At 33.0% G+C, this 20,255-nt stretch overlaps 3 protein-coding genes across 4 annotated transcripts; all 3 read left to right on the forward strand.

The window, feature by feature from the left end:
- Positions 1 to 637: 637 nt before the first annotated feature.
- On the forward strand, positions 638 to 4,059 carry LOC140871511 (uncharacterized). Its single transcript, XM_073274046.1, has 8 exons — positions 638 to 817; positions 1,793 to 1,941; positions 2,028 to 2,139; positions 2,226 to 2,308; positions 2,706 to 2,769; positions 2,858 to 2,975; positions 3,162 to 3,316; positions 3,647 to 4,059. The coding sequence occupies exons 2-8, from the start codon at positions 1,817 to 1,819 to the stop codon at positions 3,728 to 3,730; spliced, it is 741 nt and encodes a 246-aa protein (XP_073130147.1). The 5' UTR covers positions 638 to 817; positions 1,793 to 1,816; the 3' UTR covers positions 3,731 to 4,059.
- A 1,120-nt stretch (positions 4,060 to 5,179) lies between these two features.
- LOC140871512 (nucleoside diphosphate kinase 3-like) lies at positions 5,180 to 8,228 on the forward strand. The gene is made up of 7 exons (XM_073274047.1): positions 5,180 to 5,365; positions 6,132 to 6,260; positions 6,797 to 6,834; positions 6,924 to 6,974; positions 7,322 to 7,489; positions 7,573 to 7,685; positions 7,932 to 8,228. Exons 1-7 carry the CDS (start codon positions 5,290 to 5,292, stop codon positions 8,053 to 8,055), a joined length of 699 nt encoding a protein of 232 aa, XP_073130148.1. The 5' UTR covers positions 5,180 to 5,289; the 3' UTR covers positions 8,056 to 8,228.
- Positions 8,229 to 10,045: 1,817 nt separating this feature from the next.
- Positions 10,046 to 13,187, forward strand: LOC140871563 (uncharacterized). Of its 2 annotated transcripts, none has more exons than XM_073274123.1 (7): positions 10,046 to 10,182; positions 10,548 to 10,614; positions 10,716 to 10,774; positions 10,869 to 10,958; positions 11,063 to 11,202; positions 12,586 to 12,640; positions 12,814 to 13,187. In XM_073274123.1, exons 2-7 carry the CDS (start codon positions 10,548 to 10,550, stop codon positions 12,988 to 12,990), a joined length of 588 nt encoding a protein of 195 aa, XP_073130224.1. In that variant the 5' UTR covers positions 10,046 to 10,182; the 3' UTR covers positions 12,991 to 13,187. The 2 variants fall into 2 exon arrangements, with proteins under 2 accessions (XP_073130224.1, XP_073130225.1); XM_073274124.1 differs by having other exon boundaries at positions 10,074 to 10,182; positions 10,530 to 10,614.
- The last annotated feature ends 7,068 nt before the right edge of the window (positions 13,188 to 20,255 follow it).

Genomic DNA, 20,255 nt, shown 5'->3' on the forward strand with positions numbered 1-20,255 from the left:
TTTTTAGTTTTATTTATATATATATTATTATTATTCAATTTTATTGTAAAATAAAAAAAAATTTGTATAAAAAATTTTGATTGTAAAATTAAAATTTAATATTAATCACAATATCTTGAATTATAAATATCTCTATCAATCAAGATTAGTTTTCAAATGAATGAAAATTGTTCTTTTAAAATAGTACAAATTAATAAATACTATTATTTTAAATTTTAATATTTAGTATAATTTATATATTTTTCAATGATTTAATAAAACTTAATAAATAAAAAATATTTATACTTCATTATTATTATTATTATTATTATTATTATTATTATTATTATTATTATCGAAACGAATTCAAAAATGAAGATAGCATCTCCATACCCGTCTCACCAAACCTATACCAAAAAAAACTTCTCCATATCCGTTATATTTTAGATTTTCCTCGCGATTGCCAAACCGTGTGAAAAATTGTAGTCTCGACGAAAACTCGTGAGTGGATAGAATTTTTAACACAATGGTAATCATTGCTTCCTTCGCACCAAAGAAATAGACCAACATCATCCGGCCCTTGAGACATTTGATATTACTAAATTAGCCTCCAAACAGAATCACACAAGCGGAGGAATTCAGGTGCATAAGAGTAATTTCAGGGTACACCAATTATATGACTTATGTCAACAGCTCTACCTGAAGATCAACTCCGTCTCGCCAAGTTCATCATCTGCTAAACAGAAAACAAAGCCAAAAAGGAAAAAAAAATATTATTAATTATTTTTCGGTATTCTGGTGAAATTGTCTTCTGGGTTTTGGTTCCAAGTTCCATGAGGTGATTTTATTTTGATTCTTCATCCAAAAATCTGATTGTGTGTATCGGTATGCTTATAGATAATTTGGTCAAGTGAATTTTAGTGCAAAAGATTTTGTGATATTGCGAAAAGGGTGTTGATTTTTTCAGAGATCAAGCGAAATCGTGCTGTATGAAGGAGTTATTAATTTAGTTGAAGTTTTTTGTCCTATTTGCTCCGAAGTTAAAGTAGGGATGTTATAGGGATCTGTTTGTTATACATATCTGGAAGCTTTTGATATTTATGATTTATGCGTTGATGAATCGTTTTGTAGATCACGACTGTATTTAGGTTCATGAGTTTATATTGTTATATAGTAATGGAAATCAAATTAAAAAAGGACAAAGTAGACTGACAGTAATTTTTCATAATATTGATTTATATTGTTTCTTGATTTTTATTATGTTCATATGGTAATTATAGATGATATTTTTTAAAACGCATTTTAAACACAAAAAGCAATTAATCAAAATATCTAATCCTTGGAGCTTAATGTATGGGAAGAGCATCTTAAAGTGCTTTGGTTCATGCCTTATGGTTTACTGAAGATTTGGCAGTTTGTTGATGCATTTGAGAGATCTAGATTTCAAGTCCTTTGGACACAAGAATTACTTTAGAGCTAATAAGTTATTATCGTGTTCAACCTATTTATATTCAACTATCACTTGGAATCCTCGATTAGAGACTATAACTTGCTTTGGTTTGCCTTTTACATTAGTAGGAGTCGCTTCGATGCTAAAGGTACAAAATAAAAAAATGCTTGGGTTGATCGAGGGCATGGATTGTAATGATTGATTTTAAGTATAGATCTTTGTGTAACATTTGGTCATCATTTTCGTGATCTGACAGTCATTCTTCATAATGAAGTTGAAGTTTTTGATTGTAGAACTTGTGGAGAAAACATCATTCTCCCATGTTTGATGGTGGACCTTGACTTTTCTATATTATTTTTAAAGATTTCACTTCCGAAGTTAAGCTTGATGGGTGATGGTCCTCGTGGAATACACATATTTCCGGATCATTTCGCTGAGTCAACTTCTGGTGCGGATTCACCTCGAAGTGAAACATCTTCGGCCACAGATTTAACTTCCTCTAGCGTTTTGAGGTGTGTTCTTTCAAGAACTATACAAGGGAATATAAATTTTATGTAAATTGAATTTATTCTGTTTGTCTTTGCTTGCTTTAGCTTAGGTCTCACAGCCGTACGTGGGCTCGCCGGAAATTCAAAAACGCTGCATCCATGTTGAACTTGTTTAGTCTAAAGGGTCTTTCATGGGGTTTAGGTGCAAATGGTCAGGAAAAGGTTGCAAGAACGTTCGACATATAATCATAAATCATTTGACAGTACAAGTTTTAGTTTATGGCTGCTCAAAATTTGAAACCTTGCAGGTTGTATTAAGTGCTGTTGAGGTAGCATCACTACGTTCAGAAATAGGGTCTTTAGAAGAAAGAGAATCTCACTTTAAAGCCCGGTAAGAAAACTCAGTCTAAATATTTATTTTGCAATTGCCATACTTTATTTTCCTTCGAGATATCACCTATTTATATCTTTATAATGCATTCAAAGATGATCTTCATCTCCTTCACTGACATCACAAATCCTTCTATGTGGTGTCTCGTAATTGTCATTGATCGAAACAAACTATTGTTTTTATTCATTCATTTACTTTGTAAATTGCATTTCAAATTTTTCCTCGTATGTCCTAATGACCTCTTCACCACGAGAATGGGTAGACCAGGTTTGCGGAAGTGAGAGGCCGTGAAAGGTCTTTGACATGACTCGATAGATTTTTGAAGGAGACAAAACCTATAGGCGTCTAAAACTTAGACTTAAAGTTTTAAGCTTTTTACATTCACCATTTTACACAGGTTAGAGCACGTTGATGAAATTCTGCGATCAGCTCGTCTCTCAGGCTATTTGTTCGTACGCACGGTATTGTTGATGTTTGTTGTATTATTGCTTTTGGTTATTGAATATTAAATATTTATTTTATGTACTTTTTCTGTTCGTTTTTTTGCAGAGATGGGCAGCATTACCTGGAGAGCCTCTTCCAATTGATGATGCTGAAGTTGATGACTGGCTACCTCGCTTTCTAGTCCTTCATGGCTCATGCATCTATTTGTATATGGCAGCGACCGGTAATTGAACCTTCGGAATTTTTCTTGTCAAGCTTTATGCAATTATATTGTCTTTTTTACCAAATAATATGATTCTTTAGGCTCTCAATTTGATATATATATTTTTCACTATTGACCCTTTCTCTCTATCTGTTTGTACCGTGGATTTTAAATGCTCCATTCTTAGAGGGAATTTGTTCTTTTCAGATTTGAGTCCTCAAGACTCAACTCTCCTATCTGACATTGTCGAAGTTGGTCCTCTCCCTTGCCTAACACGAGAAGATGAGGAAATTCGGCATTGCTTCTACATCTTAACACGTCATGGAATGCGATATGAATGCGCAAGCATCTCGAAGATACAGGTGAATTTGAAAATTTTCAGAGTACTCGATATAAAATGCTTGTCCTAGCAAATTACTTTGTAAAGTATCTCAAAAAAAAAAAAAAAAAACTCCTTAAAGTGATCCGTCTCTTGAGAAGTTTGCTTCCCAACAATGCTACCACATCCAATGTACGGCTAGCACTTTCTTTGAGTTTTTATCCGCAAGTGTCTCTACAGCTCCTCCATGATTGAAAAATGGCTGCAGAAGTATTGCCATATTATAAATTCCCCATGCCTTGCCGCTTGCGGCATATATGCTCGTGTTTCTGGCGTGGATCGTCTTCACCAAAGTATTTTTTGTGTTGTGCAGGTGGATTCTTGGTTGGCAACATTGCAGATCGATTGCAAGTTGATGTCGAATTCGGATGATTCAAGTGATTCAAGAAAAGCTTGACTCGAGCGATCCAACAATTTGTACCATGAACTGTGCATATATTTGCTGACTTTTAGCCATAGATACCAATAAAGATTCTTTAGTATCATGTACATAGCCAGTTTACGTAGCTGGAAACAACAGCAACTGTGGTCGTCTTTGGTTCCAATCGCCAGAAAACGTTCACGCGCCAGGGTTGTTCTTGTTCTGGACCATTGGTATATATATCTAAATACATGTTGCACGATACTTTACTTCAAAATTATGGAGTTAATTTGCATAGTTCCCATTTCTCTATTTTTGGCAGCCAACCATATTAATCTATATATATCTAAATACATGTTGCAAGATATTTTCCTTCAAAATTATGGATTTAATTTGCATAGTTCCCATTTCTCCATTTTTGGCAGCCAACCATATTAATCTTCTTCGTGTTGTTCAAATTTGTCTGATGTTTTTACGAGGGGTGCATCGAGATTGGTTTTGTGTTTCTTTGTTTTCGTATTGGTATGCATATAAATGGGTACCCATATGGTCACACGCGTTGGCTCTGAATATTTTAAATGAATATATTTTCTCTCTTTTTGGTGCCCATCTTTTTAAGAATTTACAAAAGTCAAATATTGGGGGAAAAAATATAAAGCGATAAATTTAAAGAGATTTTAACAATACCCGTCCTTGAAAGAAAGGATGATTCAATGTGATGTGGAAAATTTAATTTAAAATTATAAAACATCTTTAAAAACTATGGGAAAATTGTAATATTGGTACAATAATTTAGTCAATTTTTGATTTCGGCCTTTTATTTTATTATATTTTAGTTTTTGTCTTGCATGTTTTGTTTTTTTACAATTTTAGTATTTTTGTCGAAAATACTTATGTGAGCTATACACGTGAGCTTCATATTAACAATATCCGTCCTTTAGAGATGGAAAGAAAGGGTGATTCAATGTGATGTGAAAAATCTAAAATTATAAAACACCTTAAAAACTATGGAAAAATTGCAATTTTGGTACAAGAATTTAGTCAATTTTTTATTTCGATATTTTATGTTATCATATTTCAGTTTTAGTCCTACATGTTCTCTTTTTTTTGACAATTCTAGTATTTTTTGTCGAAAATATTTATGTGAGCTATACATGTCAGCTCAACATCAACACTGGATTGATGTCACATCATTGTCACACAGAAAAAAAACTAATTTTTTTTTAAAAAAACAAAATAATCAGACTAAAACGGAAATCTAACAAGATAGAAGATCGAAATCGTAAAATTAAAATTTTTTAAAAAAACCAATTTTTCCTAAAACCTATTGATATGTTGATATATTCTTAATTTTTTTAAAAAATATTTAAAAAGCTCAACTGTTTTTTTAATCCATTCAAATTCAAACGATTAAAAAACACGTGTTAACTTCGCAGCATTCAGTTGAAAAAAGCCATTTAACTTTTAACTTTATACCAAAATTCGCCCCAACGGAATCTCAACATAAAAAAGCCACCACTCATTGTACTTTCCACACACAACCACACTCCATTCACTGTGCATTCAACCAGGATTAATCTTGGTGCTGGTGAAGGATGAGGTCTCAAATCTGCAGATCCGCGAAATCTTTCCTCTCTGCTGCGTCCAAGCGGACCTCTCGTTCGTTTTCCGGTAATTTCTAGCTCCTTCTTTGTGTTTTAATCGGAGGACTTTCTGGAATATGCGCATTTTCAGCTGTGATTGATTATCTGTTCGTAACTTTTTACTGATGACCGATGCATGGAGATGTTAGATCCGCGTTGCCTGTAGTTTGTGTATGCGGGGTTTGTTAACGAAATGCTGCGATTTGTTATTCAGTTTTAGTTATGTTTATGACTCATGTAGTTGTTCTGATCAGTCAATTACTGAGATTCTAGATTGTTTATGATTCAGTTAGTGTGGTTTGGTTAATTGATTGAAATTTGTCTGGATGCTTCGATGTTTAGTTCTGAATTTTTGCTCGCAAGGCAAGGGCAGGTGTGTCCATTAATTTTGTGAATAATGTTCCCCAGCTTGTAAATTTTCAATTTTTGTATGGTTTTCTTTTCCCTATAAATATAAGTTCCACCCCCCCTTAAATGTCTAGTCCACCGTGGTTTATACAGTATTCTGGGAAGAGAGTGACTTTTATTGGGAGTTATGAGTGAATGAATGAGATTGATTTGACTTTATTATTAGTTTTGATTTTACGAGTATATGATTCAAAAATGTTTGATCGGGCCAGCTATGCAATCATTGGACATATGCAGCCTGAATGAATGGTGGTATTGTGAATATTTGCTGCACTATCAGAGCCTGTTGTTTTTTTAGTAATAAATTATTTGAGCAAAAATTGAAATGTGGCGTTGTGCCTCGACATGCTTAGAACTACAGTAGTTGATTGAATTCATAATTGCAGGAGGTCATGCTGCTGCAGCTGCAGTTTCATGCCGAGGAAGAGTTTCATCTTTAGCTTCATATGGTGCAACTGAGTCAGGAAAGGCATATAAGATTTGGCTTTCTGGGGTCTTATCGCTTCCTGCTGCAGGTTATAGCACATTTCCCTTCTAAAATGAATTTATTTTCCATGAAAGCTGCTGTATTTTACCATAGATGAATGCTTGGCCTTTTTATGGTCGTTCGACTGCCTTTGATTTCTTTTTGCAAATCCTGCATTATTAGTTTAATTAGTGGAATGCCGAAAAGATAAAAAAGAGCTGCCTTGTCCCTTGCTTAACATTGGTAGTGTATAATTCGGTGCCTCTTCTACAGCAACTGTTTCATGCTTCTGCAATGTAAGAGGATGAAAAATTCCTGCGTTATATTTAGAAATTGGGCAAGTTTATGCACTTCCCAGGAAAGCTACTTCATCCACAAGCCTCCATTATTTTCTATTTAATTATTTATCCCCAGTTCAATGCTACGTGCCTTCCCTACGCAATTCAGAAACTATTCGTTCTGTGGTCATTATGCTGTTGATTCAAGTTTCAGTCATGCATAAATCTTGATTTGCAAAAGATTTGAAACCTGAGCAGTCAGCACTGAAATTTTATTTTCTGGCTCTCTTTCTTTTCTGTGTTGCAGCTTTTATGCTTCAGGAACAGGAGGCATACGCGGCAGAGGTACTTCTACCAAACATTCCTTGTTTTGTCATATGTATGGTTTCTTCATCCCTTTCTCCTGAATGAAGTTACATTGTTACTTTTTGTAGATGGAGCGAACTTTTATTGCTATCAAACCGGATGGAGTGCAAAGGGGCTTGGTATAGTTCTGTCAAGTTTATTCTTTTAAAAATTCTTTCAAATCCCATTAAAAAGGCTATTGACGGGTGGTTACATTTTTTGCTCGATTTGTCTTCACGAGAGTTGTTACATGGCATGATGTTTATTTTCATTTATTTATCTCCCTTGCAAAATTACCTAGGAATAAGTATTTAGTGTGGTTTGGTCTGACTACATTTGGATTAAGACCATAAAAATCCGCAGAATATAAAGAAATTATCTTGGAATCACCCTTTATATGTGTTTCGGGTTTGGGCATGCCTGACTCTTCTATATATCCGTGTGTATTCAAAATTATTTAATCTGACCAAGTTTCTGATGGTTTCAGATTTCGGAAATCATATCCAGGTTTGAACGAAAAGGCTTCAAGCTTGTGGGAATCAAGGTCATCATTCCCTCAAAGGATTTTGCGAAGAAACATTATCATGACCTCAAGGAAAGGCCTTTCTTTAATGGATTGTGCGATTTCCTAAGCTCTGGACCAGTTATTGCCATGGTTAGAACATCTACGCTCCCACTTGCAAATTCTGTACACAAACTTTCGCAATAACCTAATTTACTCAATTTGTGCTGATTCAGGTTTGGGAAGGTGAAGGAGTGATCAAATACGGCCGCAAGCTCATCGGAGCTACAGATCCACAGAAATCAGAACCTGGAACGATCAGAGGGGATCTAGCGGTCGTGGTTGGAAGGTATGCTCCTGATAAGCTTAGTTTTGTTTTTTTTTTCGGGGGCCGTGGTCGGAAGATATGCTCCTAATAAGCTTAGTTTTGGTTTTTTTTGGGGTTTGTAAGATCACATCGTTCACAATGCCCATAATGTAAAAAAAAAATTGCTAGATCTGGTTGGCCCATTTCACATTCATACTAGTGTTTTATACAATTAATCATGTTTTTCCATTGCAAACATAATACTGTCATTGTTGCTATGGTTTCCAGAAATATAATTCACGGCAGCGACGGCCCGGAGACCGCGAAGGATGAAATCAACTTATGGTTTAAACCAGAGGAGTTGGTTAGTTACACAAACAATGCCGAGAAGTGGATTTATGGGGAAAATTGAAGTGCAATTCTTCTTTCTTTTGTCAATAAATTATTCGAAACTACCCAGTAATTTACCGTGAATACTGGGTAAATCATCTAAATTACCAATGGTGGTTTCAGCTTTTTCGCATCTGAAAACTTTGCCTCCAATAATGATGTAACACTACAATTTTAATTTAAATACTTCGGTCAGTTCGTTTTTCTTGTCTTTTTTTTATTGGTTTACACCTTCATATTTCAACGGGATGAATCTAGCTAGTTATCAGTAAATGTTTGTTAAACTTGTTATCATATAGTTAAAGAGTACTAAAATGAAAGATAATTCAAATATTTATATCTATCTAAAATAAATAAAATTTCAGTTTTTCTACGTGCTGTTTCCTTAATATCATTTGATAATTGAATTATAATTTTTCATGATCTACTATATGAATTTCACATATTTATTCTTTATTATATACATTATTTATCGCTGGACATTGATGATCTGGGGGCAATTGGGCTTGTCGGCGGTGAGGATCTCTGCTACAAATTCAATAAGGGCATCTCCAATCATGAACTCAAAAAATGGGATCATTTTTGTCACTGTGCTGCCATATCGAAAGTTTAAAACTCATTACTATATAAACATTTCATCCTCAATCATAAACATAAAAAACACAACTCTTGAGGTCCCGCTATCAAATCACACATTAATTCCTTCATTTCATTCACTATTTTTATTTATAAATTTTGCACATATATATTTTAGTAATAATTTTTATTTACGTAATTAGTTAATTAATCATATATATTTTTTAATAATTTATTGTTTTTTTAAAAATTATAAAAATAAATGAAAAGGTAGTAGCATGCACATATAACAAAATACACTACCAAATTCAAATTACAAGTTTTAAAAAATCTTAATTTTTATAATAAAAAATAATCTTTAAACTAAATGTTAATTAAAATATTTTAAATTTTATATAGAGTATTATGTTATATTTTAATTAAAACTACTTAAATGAAAAGGGCATGCTTCTAAATGTAGTGGCATGCCCATTTAATAAAACATACAACAAAACGTCAATTTTCAACTTAAAAAAATCACATTAAATTGTTTATAGTAATAAATTTAAATTATATAACTAAATAAATGTTTATGATAATTTTTTTTATTTATATAATTTAATTAATCATATATCAATTTTTAATAATTTATTAAATTTTATTATCAAAAATAATTTTAAAAAAATTTCGAAAATGTAAAAAACTAAATATGATATATACGTTAATAAGTAAAAACTGTGAACAAATTTCACAAAAATATGTTATTAAAAAATTATTAAAAAAATGAAAAAAGAAAGGAAAAACATTTCGGTACATTTTTCCCAAGAAAAATTCATAAAATACATATATGAACATGGTTCATATATTTGAACCATGTTTGTTTTTTGAACCATAAACTTACTATCTACAATGGTAGTGAGTTCATTTTCCTTGGTTCAAAATTTGAACCTTCAAATTTAAACCTCCATTGAAGATGCTCTAATTATCACTGGTTCAAATATATCTCTAGTTTGCAAGTATTTTATCAAATCCAAAATTTAGCTCCGAAAACCGCCTAAATTTCTGTTCTTGAATAACATATTAAGGTGATCAATTTTACTAGTTTATGTTTATAATTTTAAGTGCAATTGGTCACAGAAGCCAACTCAAAAAACGAACTTTTTTTTTAACAAATTTACTACTATAATTTATTGTATAATGGATCGATTCGATGTACAGATATAAATATAGTCGTAAGGAAAAAAACATCAGTAGTATATCACCTATAATTTTAATAAAAAATATTTCAGATGAAATTGAATATTCTCACAAATATTAGAAATTTTTTATCAGGAGATATATATAAATTAAAGAATGTTTGTATTTTCCTTCTTTTTTCCCCCTAAAGTATCCCGCGGACTTGAACTACCGTAAATCAAAATATCTCAATTTCACATCCGTCGATTTTATATATATTACCTGTTTCCGCGTTTGACAAAATCAGTGTACTGCTCGAACCTTAATCTCGACGATATCTTATTCGTATTTGTGCGAAAACCCTAACCCTAGTTTCTTCAAACTCTTCCTGGATTTCAATCGCCTTGGTATTTATCAGGTAATTGTAGCTTCGAAGATTGATTCTTATCTTACGTGCCTGTATTCATTTTTTTTGTTGTTCTCGTGCACTCGTGTTTACGATGTTTTGGTGATTTATGCTTATAGCTATTTTTTTTGGGAAGGAATCCTAGATTTATTAAGTGTGATATTATGTGGTTTATATCGTAGTTTGCTTCAAAAGTTGTTGTGAAGATGAAGAGATAGGAAAGTTGGCATTTTTTTCGGCTCCTTTTTATTTTCTCGTAATTTCAATTTGCTTGATGCGTATGGTAGTATTTTGTGAGCAAAAGCGTCTTAGCAAATCTAGTTTGGGCATGCCATATGATGATTCTATTTTTCCGACAGTTACTTTTTCCATTTCAGATGGCTGCTAAGCCCGTCATTACTGAAGCTATTGCACTTACAGAGAAGAAAATGGATATGACCTTGGGTACGCTTTTATTTTAGCTTTTATTTTTTTACTGTTATTTGTGTTACACTAGTAATCTATTATTATGTTGCTCATGTTCTCTGCTGTTGCTTTTGCCACAGATGATATTATTAAAATGTCAAAGACTAATGATGCTAAGCCTAAGAAGCAAAGAGTTTCAGTGAGATTCCTGTCTTTGATTCCTTTTCTTTTCTGCTGAGAAAATAATATTAAACATATGGATTGATGAATTATTCCTAATTCTATTACGACAGAATCGGAATCAAAAGTTTGTTAACAATGCTACCCAAGATAAATCAGCAAGACTGAAAAAATTTATGGATACCAGATCCTCCATTAGACAGGTATAAACAAGGCTGAAGAAATCTGTCCCATCAATTATTGGCATTGAGAGTTATTTATTCTATGATATGAGTGGTTTATCTGACATCTTATTCTCCTATGAAAGGGAGTTCTTGCTCGGAGGAGGTCAAACTTTCAGGGAAACCAGTTTCCTTTGGCAACTGAGGCTGCTAGAAAGGCTGCTGCTGTGCCTGTTCGCAACAGAGGTTTTAACAGAAATAGGACTTTCAATGTTAAAAAACCAAGGTAATTTATGTTCACTTTTTTTACAGAGGCTGTTGCTTAAAATAACTATTATAATTCTTTTGAATGCATGGTCTTTGCATCAGATAAATTTATTTGATTTGGTGCAGGTAATTTTTGGTTAGTTGTTGTTCATTTTGTGGTGTGACACTCTGCTTGTCTGTTTTCAAAAAGCATGCCGTTACCGGTCCTGCATGCTGTTGGGTGTAAGGGCATTGTCTGGTGCTTTTGAATGTTCAATGTCGACATGTAAACCGTGTTCATTCTGCCGAGCTAATCTTTTGGAAGTGGTATTCATCGCATTCATGTGTCTAGGAAATGTTGAGTTGACTTTTGGTGGAGGGGGAAAAGTTGATTTGCCTTTTTACTAAGAGGAAGATAAATTACATTATGACAGTTAACTGTTGACTAAAAGAGTTGCATAGGCTATACAGTCAATGCCTTGGTGCAGTTATTTCGGTTGCTCCTGAATATGAAGTCCATACTTCAGTAACACCAATATTTGTTGTTGGAGGTCTGTGACAGATGCAACATTGTAGAAATGTGACCTTGTTTGGAGTGTAGTCTCACGGCTGATTCTGTACCATATGCTAAATGCTACAAATAGGTCCTTTTGCTTTGAAACTCATATGCTAACAAGCTTTCCCATTGAGGGTGGAAAACCAAGTTGATACGGGGAACTTTCTCTTGCACCTCGATATGGTTCTTATAGGAAGCTGCCCATGTGTAACATGTTGGACAATTATTATCTAGACTCCTTGCTCTTTTGTTGTTTGATAGTTTCCGTACTGGCATTGCTTTGATGGTTTGGATTCTGAATTGTTGTTGCCATAATGGTTGCGAACATATGCTGTAGTGGCATTTGAGCTTGGGAATGTATGCTCAAAATAATGAATTAGATGGTGCATTTGGAGGTTACATGTCTGCTTGTGAAGCTATTTTTAACGAAGCTTGGGCAGCATTTGTTGTTCAGTTGAATTTTCTCATATTATCGATAAACATTGATACTGAAAAGCCGGTTTAAGCTGTGGTACTTCTCGTGGTGGTTCCGTTCTGCTTGCCAAGTTTCATCTACAGTTCCTTCGAGTCATTTGCATATCAGACCATTTAGGGAGGGATTATTTCCTGCTTCCTGAAGAGTGTTTCTTTATATGCTGGTCAGAATACAAGTATTTTAATGAATAAAAAGATATGAGATCCACCTTTGATTCTGGTATGGGTTTATCTTGCTCTTGTTGGTTCAAGCTGAAAGGTTGCTTCTATCATGATTTCTGACTGCCATACCAATATTTGTCTCATGATATGGGATGTCTTCAATGCCCTGGTCAGTGTTGTACTATCATTTTCATTTTTTGTTTCCAATCATGCTTTGTTCCATGTATGCAGGGTTGGTGTCCCACCAGTTCAGAATGCTTCCAATGGAGGTGGCTTCACTGTGAATGTATAATTCTTATATCCATAAGCATTAACACAATGTTAGAGGAGTGCATGTTTTTAAATCTCTTTTTTGTCATGAATCCTCGTCATTTGGGCTTTATTGGAATTAAATTTGAATTTGGGATCCTAGATTTTCAGTTTTGTGATTAGTTGACTCTATTGTGCAATTGCTTGCAGAAACCTGCACATCAAGCAAATGTTGTGTCCAAGCAGAGGACTCAAACGTTAGACTCGCTATTTGCTAACATGAAGGAGCAGAGGATGAAGGTGTTGTCCAAACCGAATAATGGACAAAGGAGAAATGGAGGTGGTCGCAATACTGCACCATGGGTGAGGGGTCGTCTCCACTATTAACTATCACGTGTTAGCCAACCTGTGGTTCATGGAGCTACATTTGCAGTAAAGATGACTCTTTGGTTTAAAATTCATCTATCTTTGCGTCTTGCAGTATCGACAATGAAGATATTATCGTTTTCTACCTAATGGTATCTGTGTATAGTTTCTTGGCCTCTTTAGTTTGTGTAATTGAATCTGTTATAACTTTCCTTACATTCGCTCATTGATCATCCTATGTTTAGTTTAAAACTTCAGGAGCCCAGACCGGAGAACCAAAATTAAGCTCTTATAATGTCTTTTTTTTTGTTTAATATATGATACATACTCTTTTAAAAAAAAATCGTGCCAAATTCCTGGATCGGGCCGGATACGTAGGTTGATTTTGGAAGATCTTGAATGGATGAATGGTAACACAAGCTGCCATTAATAAAAATTTCGTTTTCATTATAAATATATTATTTTTGTTCTCTCTATGTATAGAGATGTCAATTTGGGTTAGATACATCGGGTTGGTTCGTTTTGTCATACAAAAAAAGTGGGTTGGGTTGATAATTTTTTCACACGCTTAAAAAGTGGGTCGGTCCGCACCGTCCAGTCTAATGGTTGGTTGTGGTAGGTTGCTGGTTGGCCCGTCAAAATTCACCAATTTATACGTAAGTCCGTCGAGTTGGTCCGTCTTGCCACTTAAAATAGGTGAGTTGGGTTGGAGTATTTTCAACCCGCCTTAAAGGTGGGCCGTCCAGCCCCGTCCCGCCTAATGATGAGCTGCGACGGGTTGTGGGCTGACCCGTCCGACCAACTCATTTTGACATCTCTGGTTATGTATGCTTTGTTAGATAGTAATGATAACGACAATAAAAGAAAAGACCGACCGAAGAATTGAATCATTGCATATGAGTGTTTTTGGATCTGACTTTTTCCATTACAATCGACTCTCAAGTCCTGATTGTTTTGAATTTTTTTTTAAAAGAGTATTGTAATTGTAAATATGGACTCAAGTCCTGATAAATGAGAATATTGCTTCTCGAGTTTTGATTTATTTATTTATTTTATTTTCGGTAAAAAGCCCTTTACTTTAAAGTTTTTCCTCAACTCCAATCCCGAGGGAGTGGTGCAAATTTCTTTGAGTCCACACTTGGTCACCATGCAAATACCACTACCAAAAAAAAGTCGGGTCGTGATGCCCTAATTTAAGGCCTTTTTTCAATCAAGGAAAAACATCACTTGACTCGAGAAAGATCCATGGACATGGTTCAGGAGAAAAAAGTTCATAAAAAAATATATTACAATTATTATTCTTTTTGAATAACCACTTATTTTTATTTAAAAAAAATCATTATGGTTATAAATTCAATTAATTGTAAACAACAAATAAAAGAGAGAATTTAAGAGAATTTGCGACCGAAATTATTAATCAAGGAGTTATTTATTTTATTTTATTTATTTATTTATTTTTTTGCTTTTATCTCTCAGTTTTTAAGACTCGAATCCGATATGATGGATGAGGTAAACCATATAGATGTTGGTTTAAGTACCATATGTTTGAGTAATTTTGGAGCTTCTGATAATTGCTGCCAATTTCATTTACACCAGCTTCAAAATTAATAAATAATATTTAATTAACAACGAATTAAGGAATAATATAGGCATTGACAAAGTTCATTCTTAAACTTATATCAGCTTTGGTAATTAATTATAGGGTGCCAAGATATTAGATATAGTCATATTTCTGGTCTTTTCTTTGGTTTCATGTGTAGAAAAATCATGAATGAGAAGTATTTGCTACTACCTGTAACTTTGGATAAAATTATAATTATTTGTTCTTATTTGTACTTCATAACACGATGACTACTATACAATTAATTAATGTTTTTAAAATTAAAAAAATGTACAAAGTAAATAAAGAAAATAGCAATATTTGCAAGTTCCATGGATTTTGTTTTCTTAGTTAAAAGAATAAAGTTTGAAAATTGAATTATAATCATAACACAATAATAAATAAATAAATAAAGGAGAGGAAAAATGGCTTATTAATTAATTAATTAATTAACAATGGAATCCCAAAACAGAACCATCACTAACACCAATGGCCACCCTACACTCCACCCTCGTCACCATCTCGTGATTGAAGAAATGCAGGATCCGAACCCGGCCCGTCATCTCGATCCTCGACTCCACCTCCAATATGCTCGGCCCGGTGGTGGGACCCGCCTCGTCGGAATGTCGCCGCCCCTTCGGTACGAAAGGGATGGGCAGGACGGAGAACGTGGCGGCCATGTACTGGGTCTTGCCGGCGGAGATCTTCCCGGCGGGGATGAACATGAAACCCACCCGGATTGCGCCGTAGAGGAGCTGGACGGAGCTGTCGTAGTGGGCGAAGACGGCGCGGTTGGGGTTGGTGACGGTGGCGTACTGGGAGAAGGTGAAGGTGAGGGTGGAGTTGACGGCGGAGAAGGAGGGGAGCTGGACGGCGTTGACGGCGAGATTGGGGTGCTTGGGTTTGATGAGGGCGAAGTAGATTATGAAGAAGATGATGATGAGAAAGATGAAGAAGATGGTGGCGAGCGTGCACGAGGCCAAGCAATTGGTGGGTTTTCGAGGATTGGGTTTCGCCATTTATATATTAATAATTCCGTGAATGTATATGTAGAAGATGATGATTCAGTAGCAAAAGGCTTGATTAATTAAGCTCGATCGTCTTGGAAATTATATTTTAGGGTGATTGGAGATGGAAGAAGATATCTAGAGGAGGCAAAGTGAGCTTGTGTGAAAACAAACACTTTTTTTTTCTTTTTAAAAAAGGTTGACCCATAAAGACCTCATTCCACATGAGTCAGTGGTCAATTGGCTCATGCGGAAGGTAAATCGAGAAATGTGCACGAGCGGCAGGAACCTGAAGGAGAGAGCACATGATCCAATCTCCAGAATATACCACACAATATTTCAACAAAAAATATGTTTCACACGAGGTGTTTGCTTGTTGATACGTAGTGTTATTTGTCCTTTTGAGGGAGCTAGCTAGCTAGCTAGGTTTTTGTCACTTGCATTTGCTAGTTAGGTATGTGAATATATATATATATATATATATATATATATATATATATATATATATATATATATATATATATATACTAGTGATTCGAAATACGCGTTGCGTGTTTTTATAATATTTTTTTAATAAAATTTGTTTTTTTATTTTTGGTTTGGGAGAAAGAACATTCCTTTGGAGATATGTGAGAGAGACGTGAGATGAAATTAGAATTATGAAAATTGTCAAAATGTTATTTTGCCTTTTATCTTAAAAAAAAAAAAGCTGTGTAGAGAACTCTCAATGAACTGAGATAAAATGGAGAAGAAAATTGGTGTCATCTTGACACCCCAAAAGTAGATATTTAACTTCTAATTTTTATTTCAAATTGATCAACTTGACAAATCTTACTATCTTACTATCTTATAATGGCTCCATCCCTTAGAATAATTACTTTTGGTCATAAAGGTGTGTAGACATAAATACCCTTAATATTAATTAACATATATTTGATATTTAAATATTAATATTTAATTTTACACTTCTTAAAAACCAATATGACTATTTTTTAATATCCAAACGCACGTTCAATGCCACGAATCCACAAACTCACATATTTTTAAACATGTTAAAATTTTTAAATTGTATATATTTTTTATTAAAAATATAATTTTTTCACACATGCAACGCATGTGCTTGGGTGGCTAGTATATAAGAATAACTGACGCGCATATTCAACCAACTAAAATTGTTCAATATGATTTATGATGTCGCCACTTGCAATTTTTTTAAAAATAAATAAATAAATTTTGAGCCTTCAATGTGAAATTGTGAATCCATTTTTCTTACGACAACTTGTTACTATTTTTTATGCTAACCCAAAAGAAATGTGCTGAAAAACGTGAAGTTTTACAAAACAGTAACGTCAATCATCAAGTTTTATAACATTAAATTGGTTTATTATATGAGATTAAATATAAAAATAGTTTCAAGTTTTACAATAAATAATTAAGTCATTAATATATTAAATGACACATAAATATAGAATATTTAAGAGGCTTTATGCTTTTTTAAAAAAAAATTAGATTGTTAAATATTAAATATTTAAAAATTATATTTTATTAGAAAAAATAATTTAAATAAAATTTTAAAAATTTAAATCTAATTGTAAATTTTATTTAAAAAGTTCAAGATTTTTTCCGCATTTAATATGATGAAATTTAAGTTTGACCGCTTTTGTCCGAATCAAAACTTTTTCTTCAGGTTTAGTTGAAGTTTTTCACATTTTTCAGAACATTGTAAAAGAATATAACCAAATACATTTTAAAATATATTTACGATAATTTAATTAAATTTTTTCTGTATTAATACTCATATGGTTCGAAAAATTAATTGTATTTTTTTTGAAGCATTTTTTTTATATAGTGAAGACTTCACAGACGTAGAAAATAAGTCACACGAGAATTTTTATGAAAAGTTTGAAAGGTTAATATTTTCAGTTCTCTTTTCTTCCAATAAAAAAGGATATTATCAGAGACTCTCTACTTTAATAATATAGTAAGATATATATATAATAATAATAATCAATACAAGTGGTGGGTGTCGGACTCCTGACCTCAACTCCTCCGAATCTCTTATTCTTACTCATATTTTATTAAATTTTTTTTATTTTTTAAAATAATTTCAACATCATGCACTCCTTTTAATTTAGGCAAAGTCTCTCATAGTTTGCTATTTTTTTTTTTTTAAAATACACCTTTTTAATTTAATAACTAAATTTTTAATAAAAAACTACAAGTCTACTCGATCCATAAACATAATTGTTAAATAGAAATTGTTTTAATATTATATTTTAAAAAAATGTCAATAATAGAATTTCGTTCTCTCAATTAAATTTCCTATTTCCGTCCCTGATTGATAATTTTAAAATTTTAAAAAATATGAATGCAATTAAAAATTATAAGGTGTATATGAAATGCGAAATTAATATATTAATTAGTTTAGATGAAAAGGTATAGCCACCAAAATAATGAAGGAATTATAGGTTTTGTTTGAATATATATTATAAAAACGTTTTTATAAGTATATTTTCAAACAGAATCATATATGGCTTTCTTCAGAGGATTATTGAAGCTATGGAGTTCTTTCGGCTTTGCAACGCCCAAGTGCAACCAAGTCAATTTTTTTTTTTTGGGATAAACTTAAATAATCTGTTTTTATTCGATTAATTTTGTGTCAGTTACACTCAAGAAAATAATAAAACAATGCCCCATATTTCACGGAGTGTGATATTCAGATAGTGCATGATACTAAAAAGTATCTATAAAGGGAGTGATGACCATTCAAAGTATATATCCTCGAATAAAGTTTTATGGAAATAATCATGATGTTTTGTCCACACAATCATAATGTTTTACTTAATTTTATGTTTAGTTTATTTAAATATATATATATATATATATATAAATCTTGTATGCAATTGTAAGAGTTTTAAATATATATATATATATTTAAACATATATATATATATATTTAAACATATATATTTATTTTCATAATTATACATATGTTATTTTGATAAAAAAAAACCCAGGACAAGGTAGTGTGCCGGTGACTCTTGTAGCTTGGCTTATACTATATATTTTAAAGATTTATTGATGCTACTGCCCATAGTCTATGTTGCCCCATTCGAGCACCGTCTGAATGAGGATATGACAGTCTTTTTTTTTTTTTTTTTTTTTTGTATTTGAGATGTTCACACAAACTGTGGGGACCTCGTATGGTAATCTCATCTTAAGGGGCAAATTAAAATTTAATCATAAAGGAATCACACTTGAACGAATAAAATCAAAGAATGATTTTTTTAAAAAAAAGGCAGCTCACACACGGACCTTGGTTCGGACCCTGCACGGACCATTGCACGGGGTCCGTGCAGCTTTTGGACAAGGATCCGTGCCTTTGCTATAAATCAAAATCAAAGGAATTGCGGGACAGAGAACACACGGACCCTTACACGGAGGCTTACACGGGGTCCATGCCTTCTTTTCTCAAAAATAGTTTTGGGACAGAGTCCATCCGAACCTAGGCACATGGCATGCACGGGGTCCGTGCCCTGCGTATAAAAATCAGTCTTCTTAAGCTATCAAGTCTGAAAAATGATATAATCTATCATATAAGCTTTTCAACATGAATCTACATAATTGACATGCATTTAAACATCAATCTACATATCTGTAATACATGAAATCTCAAGTATAAATCAATACTCAACAACAACATATACAAAAGTGCTTGTTGTTCTAACATGATTACCAAATTTATAAACTACATGTCATCTGCTTAAAAACCCGAGTCTCCACTTCTAATCTTTGAATCTCGTGCAATCCAAGCCAAATCTGACTTGCTTATGCCCCAACCTGATGCAATGCACACATACAAACAAAGCAACAGCCGGATAACTCCGGTGAGAATAAATCTCAGTATGAACGACATGCATATACCTCATTTAAGCATATTAAATCTATATGTCAAATTAATCTTAAATCTCAAAACATGTAATAACAGGTAAAACATGAAAGTATATTCGTTCATCTATAATAAAATAATATCAAGCATATAAACTCATTCAAATCTTGAATGTCATAAAATAACATGCTAGCATTTATAAACGCATATTCTAAACCATAGAAATCTCTAGGTTAATGCATAAATGCAATGCATGTGCCAATGAATAAGCTATCAAATCTAATATCAATAAATCGTAGTTCTGGGATCCCGAGGAAATAAAATCTTTAACTAACCACCAACTTCCCCAATCGAGGTGGTGTTAAATATCTCAATTTTTCTAACTTTGGTGCAACTATAATGAGTCATCTAACTTTGGAAGTAAATCTATATTCCGTGCCATGAGTCATTTGACTGTGGAAGTAAATCTACATTCCGTGCCGCTCAAATACAGTTCTCCAAACGTCATCTACACTCTAGGCCATTCAGCCCTCTGTGCTTATCAAGGTAGGGTTCAAGATGAATGCAACATAATCTGGATGCATCAAATCATACATAAGATAAAAACAATATCTTGAACACATCAATCATATAATCATATGATCATATAATCACTCAAGGATACCGACAAATCTGTAAGCATCACATGGAATACGTAAAACATGTTCAATACAGAAAATAATATAAATCAAAGAAGATAAGTAAACATTTACATAAATATTCTGGGAATTCAAGAAGATATCTATCTTGA

The sequence above is a fragment of the Henckelia pumila genome, unplaced genomic scaffold, assembly GCF_033568475.1.
Source record: "Henckelia pumila isolate YLH828 unplaced genomic scaffold, ASM3356847v2 CTG_461:::fragment_3, whole genome shotgun sequence".
Taxonomy (NCBI): Eukaryota; Viridiplantae; Streptophyta; class Magnoliopsida; order Lamiales; family Gesneriaceae; genus Henckelia; species Henckelia pumila.